Genomic DNA, 16,754 nt, shown 5'->3' on the forward strand with positions numbered 1-16,754 from the left:
TACTCTTCTTAATTAATAGCTGGGTTTTTGTTTTTTTTTTTTTTTGCTGGTCAAACCTGGAGTTTTTTGCTTGCCAGCCTCCAGATTTACGTCTCATTCCTGGAAGAGCCAGAAAATAGATTCCTGAAGTGAGATCCTCGAGGAGCTGGATACATCAGCTATCCCTCTGCAGTGCGTGGGTGATGCAGGCCCTGGGCCTTCATTTCCTGTCTGACAGGAGATGGTAATGAAAAGACATCCTTTCCTTAATCCCTTTTTTTGTAACCTTTTAGCAGATGGGATCTGTCTTCCCACTCTGCTCTGGATCCCAAGTCTCACTGCTATTTCTTGTTCCAGATCGACTGTGCAGAGCTGGGCTCTGGTTGTGTTCCATGTTCGTCTGCACAAAATGCAGCTGTTGCCTTCATCATTTCAGGAGAGTTCAGGGTGTTCCCCTGTCCCGTTTGGACACCACCAGGTTGCCAGCTGGGGCATCTACTTGCAAAGTGCTCCTTCTGCTCCCATTTCTAGGGAGAAAACCCGATTCCAGCCAGATAAGGGGAGTGCAGCCCTCTTATCTGGCGAGCAGAATTTTGCAACAGCGAGCGCTCCGTTCCCGTCAGTGCGAGGATTCCCGTTTCCCTTTCTGGAAAAGCAAACGCCGGCTCGCCTGGATGACAACACCCGGTCATTCCCGGGGGCATCCAGCGCTGCCCTGGGGTGCGTGGCTGTGCCTGCGCCCATGGATACGAGCAGCAGAGCTCTGCCCACAGCCTTTTAATGCAAGTGACATCAAAGCCAAAGCCCTGCCTGCTGCCGGGGGGGACCCACAATGCAGCTCGAGACAGCAGTGGAGCGGCTCCAGGCCCGCTGGCATCGCTCCGCAGCCACAGCACCCTCCATTGTCAGCCCTTGGGGGGCCGCCCTGCATGGGGACACGGGGACAGCGCCAGGCCTGGCTTTAGGGGCCGTCCCCTGGGCTGGCCGGAGGAGGGGGTGACACCTGCGGGCTCAGGTGGGCAGCAGGGCGCGGAGCCGCCGGCAGCCGGGGGAGGATGAGCTCGCAGGATGAGCAGTTCCCGGCAGCAGCAGCCCCCGAGCCAGCGGCCGCCTCCGCCGATGAGGGCATGACCTGGTGGTACAGGTGGCTCTGCAGGATTGCCGGGGTCATCGGGGGCATGTGTGAGTATCCCCTTTTCCCTCTGCCTGCCCCCTCCCGCATGGCACAGCTCCTGCCGGGGTCCCGCCACCTCCTCGGGGGTCGTGTTGGCACGGGGGCGTGCTGTGCCCTGAAGGGTTTTTGGGGTGATGGGTTGGTGCCAGCTCTGGTTTGCCGTGTTTGGGGCAGAAGGGAGAGCGCTGGCTGTGCCTGCAGCCGGGTTGGATTCGGCTGCCCAGGAGGGACGTGCTCTGTGCTCACCGAGCTGAACTTTGGCACCCGGCACGTCACGGGGCAATCTGCAAATCCCCGAGTTTCTTCTTGGATGTGGCAGTGATGGGAGCAGCAGCTGAGCCCCTGGTGCTGCAGGAGGGCTGTGGGCAGGCAAAGATGATTTTCCTGTGAGCACCAGGCTCAGGGGGGTCAGGACAGGGCTGGAAGGGTGGCCGCAGGGTTTGGTTTATCCTGTTTGATTTTTGGGTGTTTATTTGTTCCTCCAACTTATTTTTTCCCCCCCCATTCTCACTGTCAGACCTTATTTCCTATTGCTCCTGTTGCTTATTGCAGAAGGCCTGCCCGTGGGTTTTACTGAAGGTGAAGAATGGTTTTGGGTTGTGCTGTGTGTTTTTAAGGGGTTTGGTAGGACACAGAGAACGGAGCTGCAGACGCAGAGTGAGTTGGCTGCGCTCGGAATTACCTGCTGCTGAAAAAAATTTTCCCAGGGAATGAGTCTCAGCAACATTGCCAGAAATCAGCCTGTCCTGGAGTGCTGTTTTGCTACATTCTGTGGAGAGATTAATAGCTCTTAAAAGCAGGAGGGACTGTTATGACCGCTTAGTCTGAGCTCCTGCAGAGCACAGGATGGAGAATTTCTTCTGCTTCAGGTCCATGACTTCAAGTTAAACAAGAGAGTTTCTCAGCCAGCGCAGTCAGCCCTGATTTATTCCATCAGCTGGAGCTTTGTGTCTGATCACTCTCTCCCCCTGCCCCTTCCCGTGCCTGCCTTTTGCCTTGGGACTGTCCTGCACAACCCCACGATGTTTTCGGAGCTGACATTTGCAGGGGTATCACTGGGCAGGCTCCTGAAAACCCTTTTTAGACAGGCTGGTAAAACCTGTGCTGCTGTCACCGTTTCATGTGCTAATTGCTGAAATTCTGGAGGTGCGACAGGATTTGGTGGGACAGGATTTGTTGGGACAGGATTTGGTGGGGCTGCTCTTACAGGGGCTGGACGCCCCGGCCTCGCCGTGCCCTCCCGGAGGCCCCCGCGCTCCTGGCCCGGCCAGCAGCCAGGAGAACCAGCTGGGAAGTGTCTGTGCAGCAGGTCCCAGGTGGAGGTTCAGAGCAGCAGCATCTTTCCCACGGGCTGTGGGAGCCCCAGTGCTTTTCCTGCTGTTTTATCCCATGCAGAGCTCAGGGTGATGTGGATGGAGGGTGAAGAGCTGGTGACACTGCCAGCCTCGTGCTACAGCAGCTCATGAGTGGCTTGAAAGTGCAAACTTCTTCTTTTCCCCCTCTCTGTCCTCGTGTTTCAAAGCAGCTGAATTGTACTTGGATTATTTTCCCAACCTTTTGTTCACAGCTCTGCGACCTCGTGGCTTGTTTTTACAGGAAAGAGGAGAGTTTTATGTCTTTGGGTGAGTCTGGGAGAAGCTTTTGGAAGAAGAGCCAGGTTCTTAACAGGGTTTGCCAAAGATTTGGGGAGTGACAGCTGGCTCTGGAGCCCTGACTGTCTCTTTATCAGGCAGAGAACGAGGCACAAACTCTCCTTATGAACAGGGAAAAGGGGGATTGTGGAAAAAACAACCAGTGCCCAGTGCTGCCAGCATTCCTCTTCAAAGTGTTGCTTGTTCAGCATCACCTTGTTGAAGGTGGGTTTGGGGAAGAGCTGATGAATAAACCAGCAGGGCTGGAGTTTGCTGCTGTTCTCAGAGCTCGCTGTGAAAGAACACAGCTAATTTATAAGGACTGTGAGCAACTGGATTGTAACGCTGCTACAGGGCTGGATTATTTCTTACAGAAGGAAAAATTCCCTCAGAAAGGAAGAGAAACTTCGTTAGTGGAGGTGAGACCAGCAGACAACATCTGCCACATGCAAACACCTGCAGCCACCACTTGCTTCAGCCAGAAAAATCCAAGGGCTGGAGCAAGAACCAGACAGACAAGGTTCAGGATCCGTTTCTGGCTCCTGCTCACGCTGGCTTGGTGACCTTGGCCAAGTCCCTTCTCTCCCTCGTGTTCCTGTTTGTAATGGGACGAGGAGAGTCTGTGGCTTTTGTAAAATGCTCTAGGAGCAAAAATAGGCTTGTGTCGAGGACAGTGACCAGCTGCTGGAAATGAATAGAGCCTTTGTAGGGAAGGGTGTCCTTCCCCCCTCATTTTAGCTCCCAGTTATTTGTGCTTCCTCAGGGACTCGAGATGGGACAGCAGTTAAACAAATGGCAGGGCTGTCTGTCTCCCGTAGCTTACGTGCCACTGAGCATTATCTGCATTTTAACCCTGTTGTGAGGCCTCTGTTTGAAAAGAAAATATTTTAAAAAGAAATCTCTGGCTTGGCAAGGTTGGGATCAGCTCCTGCCCCGGTGGGACAAGGATGTACCAGGCTGCTGTGGGACAGGCATCTCTGCAACGGAGACCCAAGGTCACCCAGTCTGTGTCTCTGTGGCTGTTGGCAGCAGCTCTGGGGGCAGTGCTCCTGTGATCCCAAACCTTTGACTCCTTCCCTGCTGCTCTGTGCTCCTGCTGACGTGGGGCTTGCTCAGCTCTGCTTCCTGGGTCATTGGTCCTCTGGCAACCCGGGTGATGGCTGAGCCAGGAGTGCTGCAGGGACACGGTGCTGCAGGGTTGTTTTGGAGTGTTTGGGGACAAAACCAAACCAGAAACCTGCCAAAACAACCCCTGGTTGGTTTGATTAGGAGAAAAAAACCCCCTTGTTTGGGAAAGAACATTCTGCTTCCCTTGGTTTGTTGTGTGATGGAGACCTGCTGGGAGCTGCCCAGGCCTCTGTGCTCTGCTACCCTGCTCAGCAAGGCAGGGTCCTGGCACAACCCTGGCTGTGCTTGAGGGATAATTGAGAGGTTTTGTCTGCTCTGCTAATTATAAAGTGCCAGAAAATCACTCAGCATTATTGTTAGGAATGTCCTTTCCTGGGGGACAACGAATGCCACAAGCCTGGGGTGCTTCCCCTGAGCTGCTTTTCCATCAGCATCCAAGGGTCTGGTGCTCACAGGGAATTAGAAGCCCCTGTTTTGTGCCCTGCTCTCCATGCTGCCCACAGCTCCCAGGAATCCTGCTTGCCATTGCTCCTCTCCAGCTGTCTGACACGTGTGACCGTGAACAGCTCATCCCACCCCCGTGCCTCAGTTTCCCCTGCAGTGTGGGGACACTGACACCAGTCCCTGTGGGGATGAGAAGTGCCCTTGGAGCACAGGTATTAGCACATCCTCTGGCATATCCCCTCTGCTAGCTGATCTTGTTCTTGCAGGACTCTCCAAAAGATTTTGGGTCCTGTGGGATTAGTTCTAGGAAGTGTTAAAAAATGACGTGTTTTTGGTGTTTCCTAAGACCAGGAGGTCATTTGCTCGTGGGATGACCTTCAATCTGTCCTGTCCCTGCCTGCAATTCTGCTGCCCAGCCTGGTTAACAAGGATAACTATTTTTAAAGGAACTTTGAGGATTCAGCAGCCCCTGCTTAAAAGAAACCTTTGCAAGCATGTGCCAGGCTTTTGAAGGTCAGGGCTGCTCGCAGCAGCTCTGCTCAGGGATCCCTTCAGCACACACTCAAAATCCTCAATCCAGGGCTGGTCTCATCCTCAGAAAGGGCCTCTGCTGCTCTCCATCATCCCCTTTAGAGGCTATAGAATTAATTTTAGCTGGAGTTCTGCAGTGTGGTGTTGTTTGCTGAGTGTGTCTCCTGCCCTCCCACCTGGGCTCGAGTTCCCGGTGCCGGCTCTGGCACTGGCGGAGGGAAGGGGCCGTATCAGGTGCCAGGAACACTCTGCAAGTTTAATGAGGCAGCAAGGAGGTGGATGCAGCTCAGCTGGGTCGCTGCTGCCTGGTTCCTCTCCCTGAGTTACAGAGCCAGGAGCACTGGGGTTATTTTGGGCTTTGTTCACTCCCGTTTGCATTAACGGAGACCCAAACTTGGCTCTTTTCTGCCCGTCTCTGGTGAAGACAGAACCAGCAGTGAGTGGCACAGGCTGGGCTCACCTCTGCTGTGTTTATTACTTGCCTGTGTGCAAGTCACGTTTTTGCTGAACTTGCCCTGTGCCGCTCAGAGGTGGAACCTGCTGGCACTGCTTGTTTACCTTGGGACAGAGCAGCAGCAATTCCTTGGCACACCAAATCCGGGTGCACGTCCTGGACTCCCTGTGGAAGCAGACGTTGTTCTACACAAGGGAAATAATTGTTGGAACAGCATTCAGAGCAAAAGGATACTAGAGGAGGGCTCTTCCCTACATTCCAAGCTCCTTTTGGGCCACCAAACCTTTCCACCCACCATCCCGTGCTGCCCTGCAGTGCCCACAGCTGCTGGCCAAGGGCATACAGGGTTGGTCACGGTGGTCACTGAAAACCTCTTTCTTTCCAGCCTGTGCCTGTGCTGGTCTCTGGAACTGTGTCACCATCAACCCCCTGAACATCGCTGCCGGCGTGTGGATGATGTGAGCAGGGTTTCTTTTCATTTTCCTGCCGGGAGGGAGGTGTTGTTAACCAGACCCCACTGAGGGGGGCAAAGCTGACCTGCTTGGCCAATGGGTGGGAATGAAGCATCCATCGGGCTCTGGGAATTGCCAGATCCTGCTCCATCAGGCAGGTTGAGATGTTGGGTTTATTCTATCTTTATTATTTCTTTATGCATTTTTAGGTAAATACTGAGATCCCCCTGTCCAAAATAAGTCTGGGGCAGCAGGGCTTGGAACTTTGGAGTTTTTTAAGAAGGGGGGAGCAGAGCAAGGCCCAGCCTCACCATTCCCTTCACCTGCATGGAGTGTCTGCTCTCTGTGGGACTTGGAGGGCATGGCCGAGCCCCGCTCTGGGCGATTAGAGGCAGGATTAACCCTGGTTTGCTCTCTCTGGAGGCTCAACGCCTTCGTCCTGTTCCTGTGCGAGGCCCCTTTCTGCTGCCAGTTCATCGAGTTCGCCAACGCCGTGTCCGCCCGGGCCGACCGCCTGCGGGCCTGGCAGAAGGCGGCCTTCTACTGCGGGTGAGGACGGTGCTGGGGGGCCGCCCGCGGGCACAGCCCGGGGCCAGGAACGTCCCCGCGGGCCGTGGGGAGCGGGGCCCGGCGCTGAGGGCTGCCCCTGTCCTTCCAGGATGGCCGTGTTCCCCGTCGTGCTCAGCCTGACGCTGACCACGCTCTTCGGCAACGCCATCGCCTTCGCCACCGGCGTGCTCTACGGGCTCTCGGCCCTCGGGAAGAAGTAAGAGGGGGTCCAGCTGCTCGTGGAGGGCAGGGGAGGGGCGGATGGAGCTCCGTTGTCCTCCCTAAGGCTCTGCTTTGCTCTTGCACAAACCGTGCTGAGGGGTGAATGAGGCCAGAGAAAGTCGCCCTCGTCTCAGAGCCCTGGGAGGGAAGGTGCCCGGGGTTGTTGGAGCTCTGAGCTTTTGGGAGTTCACGCCAGGTTCTCCTGAGGGTGCCACTCTTCTTTTCTGCAGCTCTTGGGGCAGAGAGCAGCTTTGGGGGTTGGAGAGGGCTGGCAAGTGTGGTTTCACTCCTGGAATCCCTTGGCACAGAGGGCCAGGCGCCAGCTGGGACAATCTCTGCCATGCCCACCGCGCTGTCCCTTCTCTCCACAGGGGAGATGCCATTTCCTACGCCAGGATCCACCAGCAGCAGAAGCAGATGGATGAAGAGAAGCTCACGGGGACCCTGGAGGGACAGGCTCTCTGAAGGACACGAGCTCGGGGTGGCATCTCCTGGACACTGAGATGATGAATCCACTCTGCCCTCCTCTCTGTCCTCTCCACTCCCTGCCACACCACGATTTCCCTGGATGCTGCAGCAACTGGAAATCTCAGGGGCTGGGGCAGGCTGTGTCCTCTCCTCACACCACCAGCCAGACCTCAGCACATCGCTCCTTCTCTCCTCAACCCTCAAACCAATATCTCACAGTGCCCTTGGTTTTTAATACTTTTTTTTTTTCTTTTTGCTGCAGAGGTGCTGGCTCTCTGAGTGCTGCTTTCCCAGCCTTTTATTTATTTTTTTTTTTTTGGTGTGCCCCTTTGGGGACTGCCCTCTGGATGGGTGAGGAGGGACAGAGAACCTGCCAGTGCAGGCTCCACGTGTTCAGGAACACTCCCTGGGATGGCCCTTCCCAGGTACAACCCCTAACCCAGGGTTTGCAAAACCCCTTGGTGCTTCAGCTTGGTCTTCTTCCACTGTTTTAATGATGGGACCAGGCACTGGAGGCATTGCTGCACGGGAAAGGACTTCCCGCGAAAACCCATCTGAAGATAAAAATCCATCTCTGCAGGGGAGCTGCCAGAGCTGCTGGGCAGATCCTGGGACCCTCAAAGCACAGCCCCTGCTTCCTCTTGGATACAGCTGCGGGCAGTTACTGAAATTTACTTAAATTATAAGGATTAATTACTTTGTCTTAATAAGGGCACTTTTCTTAAGCTTCACTCTTTTACTGGGGCAGAAGGGAAGCAATATTTGCTGTACCTCAGCTGAAAAGGATGTTGTTTCTTGATCCACGTGGGGTTTTTTGCTGGTGTGAGGGTCACTGATGTGCAAGAGCATTCCTGCCTGTTACCCCCCTGCATCCCTCTGTGGAGGGACCTGCTCTTTGCTTGCCTGGTACAGCCTTTGTCCTTGGGGTTGTGGGTTTTTTTGCATCAATCCTGAGCTGGTTTTGTATGGGAAGGTGGCACATCCTCCCTGTGCCAACAGAGGGGAGGCTGCACCATTCCAGTGTGGACAGCTGGGATGTTTTACTTTGCTATTCCAGGCTCTTTCTGTGGTTTTCACATTGTATTTTCCGTTTGCTTTGTACCACGCAGTACAAAACTAGGTCCAGGTCCCCCCCTTCTCATCGCTGTTTCCCCTGGGGATTTTAATTTATTTGATTTTTATATGGTTGCTTTGTGTTTTGATTAGGAAAAAAAGGGGAGTAATTTATTTCTAGTTATTTAAGTGTTTTGATGGGACTCATTTTCTCTGGATATGGGAGAAAGGAGTGCTCTGTTTCCTGTCCTTCACAGGGCTGCCTCATTTCACCAGGGGTCTCTGAACCCAGGGACAACCCTGGCTGCTGCAAAATCCAATTTCAGCCTTCAGAGTGTTTCTCAGACTCTTGAAAAAAAGTGTGTTGTCCTTTGACCCCTTTGTCTTGTTTTTGGCCACAAGCTTGACAAACTGTGTTTTCCCCCCTCTTCTGGGAGAGAGAAGGGAGGAAAATTGAGCTGTTAGTGCTGGACTGGGACAGCCACCAGCACTCTGTGTCCCCATTTGAGTCCTTGGGTACAGAGGGGTTGTGCTGTGGTCTGAGAAAAGCTGCTGGAGGCCGAGTGCTGTCTGTCAGAGGGGTCTGTGCTGTAAACTCTCCTTACACCCTGCCCTTCCTCAAGCTGCAGGCTCCTGTGAGCTGCTGCTTCTTCCCTGCAGCTCAGGAGCTGTGAGGATTCCCACCAGAGGATTTCCAGAGGCCCCTGCAGCTGGATGTGGGCACCCTTTTTGTGCAAAGCCCCTTTTTCCCCCCTGCCTTTGAACTGGGATTGCTCCAATATCCCTTGTCTGGGATGCAGAGCAGGCACCACCAGCCTGGATTTTTTTTTTTTTTTTTTTCCATAAAGGCAGCTTTTTTTTTATTCCATAAAAGCTGTGCTGGTTTGGAGCCCCCAGCCCTTGGCTGATCCCGGGTGCTGAATGCAATGCATGGGATGGATGCTGCAGCAGGAATGTGGGACACTCCAGTGGGAATTACCTCTGGGTGGTGCAAGGGCAGAGTCCTGCCTCAGGAATGGGCACGCGCTTTGATTTCAGGGGGGTGTGGGGAGTTCTGTAGTGTTTAGTAGAGGAATGTTGCAGACTGATGCATGTCAATGTCTCTGGTAGTGACAGCTTTGCTCTGTGAGTAGTTCTGCAGTAGCTTTAGTGTCAGGAGGCCAAAGGCAAAGCACAGCTCAGAGGGCTGAGACTTCCAGGGTGCTCTGAGGAAGCACAGAGCTGGTGGGACCCTCGCTGGCCTCGTGTGTCCCTCCTCCTGCCATGGTCCCTGGGGCTGGCGCAGGTGGGTGCTGCTCCAGGTCACCTGCAGGGCTCCTTGGCGTGGGCAGGCTCCACTCTGCTCTCCTGGCACCGAGGCAGAAGTCCCAGCAGTGCTGTCACAGTTTTGTGGCAGCAGGGTCTGACCCTGGGAATAATCTGCATCCATCTGCCACCATGAGCGGGTGGCAAAGCTGTGCCCTGAGCTGAAAATGGGCCTCAGGGACTGCCCTGAGAGAGCTGGGCTGGAGCCTTTGGCCACAGTGCTTGAAGTGTCTGTGCCTGTCACAGCTGGAGGTGTCAGATCCGTGCTCCAAGGGTGGTTACTCCTACAGGGGCCTGTCTGCAGTGGGAACCTTTGGGAATTTTGGCTGCCTGGTGCAGGTTTGGAGCCAAGCCAGACCATCATTGCAGACAGGCTTGGTGACAGCACCCATGGCCTGTGAGAGCTGCAGTGACAGTCAGTGGCTGGTCTCACCTCCACGTGGTGGAGACAAGGAAGGAGCTTTAGAGTAGTAGCATCACAGTAGTTAAACTGTGCATGGTGGTTGTTAGTTGTGTTTAGGGGCACCCTCGGGGTGCTTGGAGCTGTGCAAGGACAAATGAAGTTCAGACCCTGCTCTGGAGGTTTCACAGGCTCAACCCAACCCCTGCTGAGGACATCCAGGCCGGATAACTGATCCCCAGGGGATCTGTGGAGGTGGCTCTGCCCTCCAGGCCTTGGAAAGGAGACGATGTGAGGGCTCAGGGGCGGGTGATGCGCTGAGAACATTGAATTGTTGGCACTGAGAGTGGAAGGACCCCCGGGGAGCAGTGGCCTGTCACACAGCAGTCACCGGGGCAGCATTTATGCACCGTGCCTCTGCCACTCGTGCGTGGCAGCTCCGTGTCCCCCGGGGCACCGAGAGCAGAGCAGAGCTCGCCGCTCTGGGCAGGAGCTGCTTTTGTAACACCCACTGATTCTCTGTGTGTGCAGTGAATAAAAACACCATTCTACCTCTGGAAAGAGCCACTGTGATTTCTCAGACTCCAAACGTTGTAGCAGAAGCCCTCCGAGTTGCTGTGCTGAAGGAAGGAGGTCACTCAGAAAATGCTCCTCCGGTGAGGTTCTCTCAGGAGCCAAAAAGTCCAACCTCGTTTCCTAGTGGGGCATTTCCTCCTTAAGCTGAGCCCTGGGAAGCTCAATTCATCTCTGTCATTTTTTTCCTCAGGGGAAAAAAAAATCCACTGTCTTCAGGGAAGGGTTTCACTGAAGGGAAGATATCAAGACCTGGTCCATAGCCATGTGAGAAAGAGAATGCTCGAGCACAGGGCTGCCAGGAATCCTGATCTTCAGAAGGTCAGTGGAAACCAGAGGCTCTTGAGACCTCTTGTAGTCAGGCCATGCTTAGAAAAAGTTGTGTTCCAGCCAGGGCTGAACATCTTTCTGGAAAAGGGTCTCAGCAGCAAAGGGTAGGTTTAATACTGAATGTTTTCTGTGTTTTTTATTTTGGCCCACCACTGTCCCTCTGTCCTGGGCTGTTTTAAATTAATGCTGTGATAAAGCACATCTCCTTTTAGGTGATTTCTCATCTCCTGCTGCAGGAGGTCAAAATGGCAGCTGGCACATCTGGAGGGCTGGCTCAAACATGCTGTTTTACCCCCTGCGTCCTTGTGACAGCAGGCTGAACGTCCCAGGAACAGCCCTCGGGGTGCCAAGGGCATTTCAGAAGCTTGGGCACTTCATGTCCCAGCTCAGCCTTTGTGCTTCTGCCCTTTTGGGAGGATTCAGGTTGGGCTGAGCAAGGCCATTTGTTCCTCACAGCCATAACCACTTCCTGCAGCCGTGTTTTACCTCGGGTTAGCCCTAAACAGTAATTATAAAAAAAGGTTCCTAATCTTGCAGGACACACAGGAAAGGGGTAAGACTGATTTGCTACTAACTATGCAGTTGAAATCTCAAAGTGATGGAGGTGGAGGCACGTCCACCTCCCTCTTTGTGGGTGGGTCAAACCCCAGGGTGGGAAGGACCCAGCCCAGCACAAAGTGTTGTCAGTACTCACTGTGTCTTTCCCACAGGGAATCACTTGCACTACAGCTGAATGTTTTGTCCGTTCCCATTCTTTTGTCCCGGGTTTTCTTTGTGAACTGTATTTGGTCTTGTTCATTAGGCTTCTAGTGTAGTGTGTGTTTTTAGAGCAATAAAACGTGGCGGCTTTTTATACAAAAGATCTGGCTCTGCCTCTTTCACGGTCCTTGAGTGCCTGAGACTCCTCTGTGGTCCTCTTGTCACAGGCCTGCTCTGCCTCTCCCATCTCTCCCTTCTCTGCAAATCAAGGCCATGTCTTGCAGTTGGAGGCAAAACTGTTTTATTCCTGCAGCTACATGATGAGCTTTTGCCAGAATGGCTCCAGCTGTAAACTCGGCTCCAGCCAAGCCCTCAAGACTCTCAGGCTGCTGAGCACAGGACAGCCATGGTCTCCTGTCCACAGCCACACCTTTATTCTTCCAGGACACTTTTATCTCCAGCCTGGCCCTGGTGACCTGCTCCCATCCCAAGGATTGACAGAGAGCAGCAAGTAGTGTTGGGTGACAGGAAGAGAAGGTAAAGCTCCAGCTGGCAGCTTCTACAGCCAGAGCAAGAGGATCATTGCTGCCCTTTCCTCTCCCACACGGAGCTCCAGCCTCCACTTCCAGCAGCACAGGTTTGCTTTGCCCTCCAGCCTGGGCAAGGGCAGCTCCTACCTCAGGAACGACCTCCGGCCGGTCCTGAAAAAGGCCTCGATCTGCTCCAGGGACCTGCCTTTGGTTTCAGGGACACAGCAGCCTGTGAAGAGGATGTTCCCAGCGCTGATGACAGCGAAGAACAGGAAGGGCACCTCGAGGCCGAAGGCGTTCTGGAAAGCGGGGCAGAAATCAGCTGTGAGCTGGTGCAGAGAGGGGCTGAGGAGGGGCTGCTGGGCACCCCCTGGGCAGTACCCACCACGACTGGGAGGAAGAACTGGGTCAGGGTGAAGGCTGTCAGCCAGCTCACGACCACACAGAGGCCTGAGGCCACCCCACGGGCTTTGAGAGGGAGGATCTCCGACATCAGCAGCCAAGTGATGGGGCCCCAGCCCATGGCATAACCTGCAGGGGAGGAGGGGAAGGGGCTCAGGCTCTGAAGGTCACTAAGGAGTGCAGAAGAGCCCTGAGCAGTCCTGCCCTGCAACCCCAGCAATCATTATCCCTCCCATTCATGTCATTCCTCAAAGTGACTTCAGATGCCACCTTTCTTGCTCTTCCCTCCAACCCCAAACCCAATCTCCTTGCTCCACATCCCCCTGCCTTGGATGAGAAACACCCTCCCCCGGCTGGTGGCCAGTCCTGTGCTCTCTGCACCTACCCATGATGAAGAACATGGTTGCCAGCAGGGGGATGAGGGTGATGTAGTTTGTTGGCTCAGCAGGGAGGTGGGCAGAGCTCACCAGGGTCCTGTTGGCCACGTTGGTGCCGTTGTGAGAAGCTGGCACGAAGTGGATGTAGAGCCCCATGGTCAGGTTGGAGACCAACATGACCCCAGCTGTGGAGAGAGGCAGCAGCACAGTGGGAATGATGGGTGAGTGATCCTCTCCATGCCAAGCTCCTGGGAATGCTGCTGAAGAGCTGAACCACCCCCAAGGGAAAGAGACCTCCCCGCCTCCCTTCCTGAGCTCTGTAGGGCTGGAGTTCCCACTCCTGCACACCTGCAGAGCTCCTGAAAGTCCTTCAAGAACAACTTCCCTTGGGAAGAGAGTGGGAGAAGTGGAGGGAGCCGTACCTGACACAAAAAGGAGAATCTTCCTCCCAGCTTTATCCATCGACACAGCAGCGATGGCCACCGCGGACAGACGTACCAGGCCAACCAGAGCTGCATCGTACTCTGCTTTCTGCAAAAAACCAGTGGGGAAGCTGAGCTGGGGGAAGGGGCAAGTCCCTACAGCTGCTGCTGACTTGGCCAAGGCTGTTGTCCCAGCAGGAGACTGGAGATGATGAGCCTGAAGCTCAGAGGAGGAGCAGTGTGACAGTGGGGCCAGTCCTGCTCCCCATCCTCCCTCAGCAGGGCAGATCCTTTAAAAAAGAATTTTGTGTCTGTAGCGAACTGGGAGCATTGGGCAACTCTCACTGAAGGCCCAGGCAGCCCGAGCAGGAGCTGAACCCCAGGGCTCACCAGGATGACAGATGTTTTCTTGAATATTGGCTGCAGGTACACGAGGATGCAGGTGACCCCCGAGAGCTGCTGCAGGAACCTCATTCCCCCCGCGATCAGGATGGGCTTGTAAAGGAAGGGGTCCTTGAGCTCAGCACAGGAAACCCGACGGCTCTGGAGGGGAGAGAGGCAGAAATACAAGTGAGAACACTTATAGGAACAACCTGGCATCCAGAAGGTGGCTCAGGAGCTGCCCAGGGGATGGATTTTGCAGTTTTCGTGTTACATCTCCCCGTGCTGAGCTTCCTCACCTGCTTCCTCACACTGTCCTTGATCTGCTCGTACTCCCGGGCATAATCTGTGTCCTCACCCCGCAGCCAGCACAGGGAGCCCAGGGCCTCCTCCTCCTTGCCCTGGGACAGCAGGAACCGGGGCGAGTTGGGCATGAAGCAGAGCAGGAGGACCATGGCAAACACCGGCACCTCCCCGGCCACGGCCAGCCAGCGCCAGTCCAGGACCAGCCCTGCCAGAGCAGCACAGTTAGGGGGAAAACACTCAGGAATGGCTGTCCTGGCCTTGCCTCAACCTGGGCACCCCAATGATTTAATTTAATAAACCCAGCAGGAAAAAAACAGTAATAATAAAACCCCCAAGGTTTCAAATGTATTCTCCCCTATTACAGCAGAATGGTATGGGGAAATTCCAGCAAGTCTGAGGGTATCCAGCAAGATCCTGCAGCAACCAGGGCACGTGCTGGCAGGTGATGCACAGGGATATCGTCATGTGCTGCCCTTCAGCCCTGGCAGAACCTCGTCAGGACCTGGATCTGTGAGCACAGCGATGGCCACAGGTCCATGTGGGCTTGTGGGTTCATCCCTCAGAGCACACACACCAGGGCAAGGGGCATGAATGACCCTGTCCAGCCCCCTCAGCACAGCTGTGGTGGTGGCTGTGAGGAGAACAAGCCCTCCCCTTGCTGAGAAGGTTGTTTATTTTAAACCCCCCCCGCTCCCCACAGTCTTGGCCTGGTCACCGGGACCCCAGGGAGATACTTGCCCAGTGCATAGAGGACGAGGGAGCCCAGCACTGCCATGATCTGGGGACAGGCGCCCAGCATCCCCCTGACCCCCGGGTGGGAGATCTCCGAGATGTAAACCTGGACGGGGACAATGCACACTTCACAGAGCTGCAGTGTCCCCTCGTCACCCGCTGCTCCTGCCCTGTGACCAGAGTGAACCCTAACTGCTGGGGAAGGGAATTGCCCTCTCGCGGTGGAGACCTGATGGTTCCAGAGGAGAGGACAGCCTGGCGGGCACCACCACCTCCCTTCTCCCCCCGGGGTGGGAGAGGTGCTCCAGTGCCTCCGTTACTGGAAAGAGGTGCCCTGGTGTTACTCAACTCCTGCCTTCCCCTCTGCGTGAAACACGAGGGTGGTGTTTGGGAGGAAATAACTGCTGGGAGGAGCAGGGGCTGAGGACCTGCCTTGTCTTTCCTGCAGGCGAGGAAGTGCAGCACCAACGGGCTCAACTCCACACCAGGGCTGTGAAGTGTGTACACCCTCCCCATCCCCATCCCCATCCCCATCCCCATCCCCATCCCCTGCTGCATCCTCCCCATCCCCACTGGCCCAGACACAGCCCTGGGGCTCTGCTGATGCCTCCCAAAAGCAGCGGGGTGCCCCCCAGCATCATCCCCCAGCTCATCCAGGGCACCACAGCACCTCCTGCCCTGCAACCCCCAGCTCACCCACAGCACCTCCTGCCCTGCGTTCCCCTGGCACGTTACCGGGATGGAGGCGGAGGTCACTCCGCCGGCGTAGCCTGTCAGCACCCGGCCCAGCAGCAGCATCCAGAGGCCCTGGGCTCCGGCCAGCAGCGCGTATCCCAGCGCCGAGGGCAGAGCCGAGAACATGATGCTCAGCTTGCGGCCCAGGCAGTCGTTGAGCAGCATCGTGCTGAGCCCGCCCGCCGCCGCTCCCAGCGTGAACACCGACTGCGGGGCATGCGGAGGGGCTGTGTGAGCCTGGCATCCCCCCGGGCATCCCCCAGCTGTGCCCCCATCCTTTCCCCAGCTCCTCACCCCGAACCAGGGCGCTGTGTGAGCCTGGCATCCCCCCGGGCATCCCCCAGCTGTGCCCCCATCCTTTCCCCAGCTCCTCACCCCGAACCAGGGCGCAGTGTGCTGGTCCAGCCTCAGCGCAGGGCTGGGATGAGCCTCCAGGGCAGGGATGACGGGGGAGGGATAAACCAGCGCGAAGCCGAAGCTGAAGTTGCCCAGGACGGCGGCAAACACGGCCAGGTAGAGCCGCTTGTTGTGGAGGCTCCTGAGGGAGGCACAGAGAGACACGGGCGTGTTGGGTGCCGGCAGAAACTCAAACCCTGCTTTGCCGAGGCTCTGGTGACACCCAGGGAGGGATTTTCCTGAGAAATGGCCCTGCACAGCCCCAGGCTGGTGGGGTTTCTCTGAGCTCCTGCTGCACTGGTGCTTCCCCCTGTGCCAGGGGGTTTTCAGGGGGTTCAACAAGGCAAGAAAAGCAGAAGCTGGAGCTGGGTGACACCACGGACCCAGCGGCAGCCGGTTCATCCGGCTGAGCAAGGAAAAGGCTCTTTTCAAAGCCCCCGTGCCCCCCAGCAGGGGCTCATCCCCCCGTAAGAGTCCCACAAACCCATCAGTCTTCCAAGTGGGCTCATCCAGCCACCTTGGGCAAGATGAGATCCCAAAGCAACTCAGGCACGGCAGGAGTTTGGAACAGCTCTTCCCCCAGCTCCCCACTGCCCTCGGGGTGGGGGGCACAGCCCCCACAGCCTGCTCCTCACCTCAGGTACTCCTTGTCGAGCCTCCTGGCCGTGCTCTCGGGGAAGGTGCGGTACGAGGAGCTGGATTTCCTGACGAGGGGCTGGCGGTCCCCGCTCTCCATGGCCCTGTGGGGCTGTGCTGGTGCTGGGGCAGCCCGGGGGAAGGGGAGGAAGAGGCAGCTGAAAGCGAAAGGGGAGAGAGAGGCTGTGCCGGGTGTTGCCAAATCAGAGAAATCTGTGCCTCGTGGGCTTACACCCGGCTGCCCCTCAGCAGGAAACTGGGGGGGCCGGAAAACCAGCAGGAGGAGGCAGAGCAGCGGGGTGACAGTGACGGTGACAGGGGTGTCCTGCAGACTTCACCCAGCCCAGCCCCACAAGCACCAAACCCTCCCACTGCAGTGACACTTGCCCACGGACATCAAACCCTCCCACTGCAGGGATGGTCCTGGCAGAGCTGCGTTCACCAG

General features: G+C 56.0%; 2 protein-coding genes across 2 annotated transcripts; one reads left to right on the forward strand and one right to left on the reverse strand.

Moving 5' to 3' along the window:
• Positions 1-355: 355 nt before the first annotated feature.
• CACFD1 (calcium channel flower domain containing 1) lies at positions 356-10,450 on the forward strand. Its single transcript, XM_066201536.1, has 5 exons — positions 356-1,161; positions 5,727-5,799; positions 6,217-6,342; positions 6,452-6,559; positions 6,936-10,450. The coding sequence occupies exons 1-5, from the start codon at positions 1,035-1,037 to the stop codon at positions 7,027-7,029; spliced, it is 528 nt and encodes a 175-aa protein (XP_066057633.1). The 5' UTR covers positions 356-1,034; the 3' UTR covers positions 7,030-10,450.
• Positions 10,451-11,625: 1,175 nt separating this feature from the next.
• SLC2A6 (solute carrier family 2 member 6) lies at positions 11,626-16,486 on the reverse strand. The gene is made up of 10 exons (XM_066201534.1): positions 16,309-16,486; positions 15,653-15,815; positions 15,278-15,484; positions 14,549-14,648; positions 13,804-14,015; positions 13,514-13,666; positions 13,124-13,232; positions 12,710-12,886; positions 12,308-12,453; positions 11,626-12,221 (listed from the first exon to the last, which is right to left on the reverse strand). The coding sequence occupies exons 1-10, from the start codon at positions 16,407-16,409 to the stop codon at positions 12,066-12,068; spliced, it is 1,524 nt and encodes a 507-aa protein (XP_066057631.1). The 5' UTR covers positions 16,410-16,486; the 3' UTR covers positions 11,626-12,065.
• Positions 16,487-16,754: the final 268 nt, after the last annotated feature.

The sequence above is a fragment of the Chamaea fasciata genome, unplaced genomic scaffold, assembly GCF_029207755.1.
Source record: "Chamaea fasciata isolate MVZ Bird 193981 ecotype frontalis unplaced genomic scaffold, bChaFas1.0.hap1 SCAF_20, whole genome shotgun sequence".
NCBI classification, from domain to species: domain Eukaryota; kingdom Metazoa; phylum Chordata; class Aves; order Passeriformes; family Sylviidae; genus Chamaea; species Chamaea fasciata.

Excerpts from the sequence above, each read along its gene's own strand:
- CACFD1 (XM_066201536.1), top strand. The coding sequence starts at position 1,035 with ATGAGCTCGCAGGATGAGCAGTTCCCGGCAGCAGCAGCCCCCGAGCCA. Across the intron at positions 1,162-5,726 it reads CGGGGTCATCGGGGGCATGT|CCTGTGCCTGTGCTGGTCTC; the intron begins GTGAGTATCCCC and ends CTTTCTTTCCAG. Across the intron at positions 6,343-6,451 it reads AAGGCGGCCTTCTACTGCGG|GATGGCCGTGTTCCCCGTCG; the intron begins GTGAGGACGGTG and ends CTGTCCTTCCAG.
- SLC2A6 (XM_066201534.1), bottom strand. The coding sequence starts at position 16,409 with ATGGAGAGCGGGGACCGCCAGCCCCTCGTCAGGAAATCCAGCTCCTCG. Across the intron at positions 15,485-15,652 it reads ACACTGCGCCCTGGTTCGGG|TCGGTGTTCACGCTGGGAGC; the intron begins GTGAGGAGCTGG and ends CATGCCCCGCAG. Across the intron at positions 13,233-13,513 it reads AGAAAACATCTGTCATCCTG|AAAGCAGAGTACGATGCAGC; the intron begins GTGAGCCCTGGG and ends GGTTTTTTGCAG.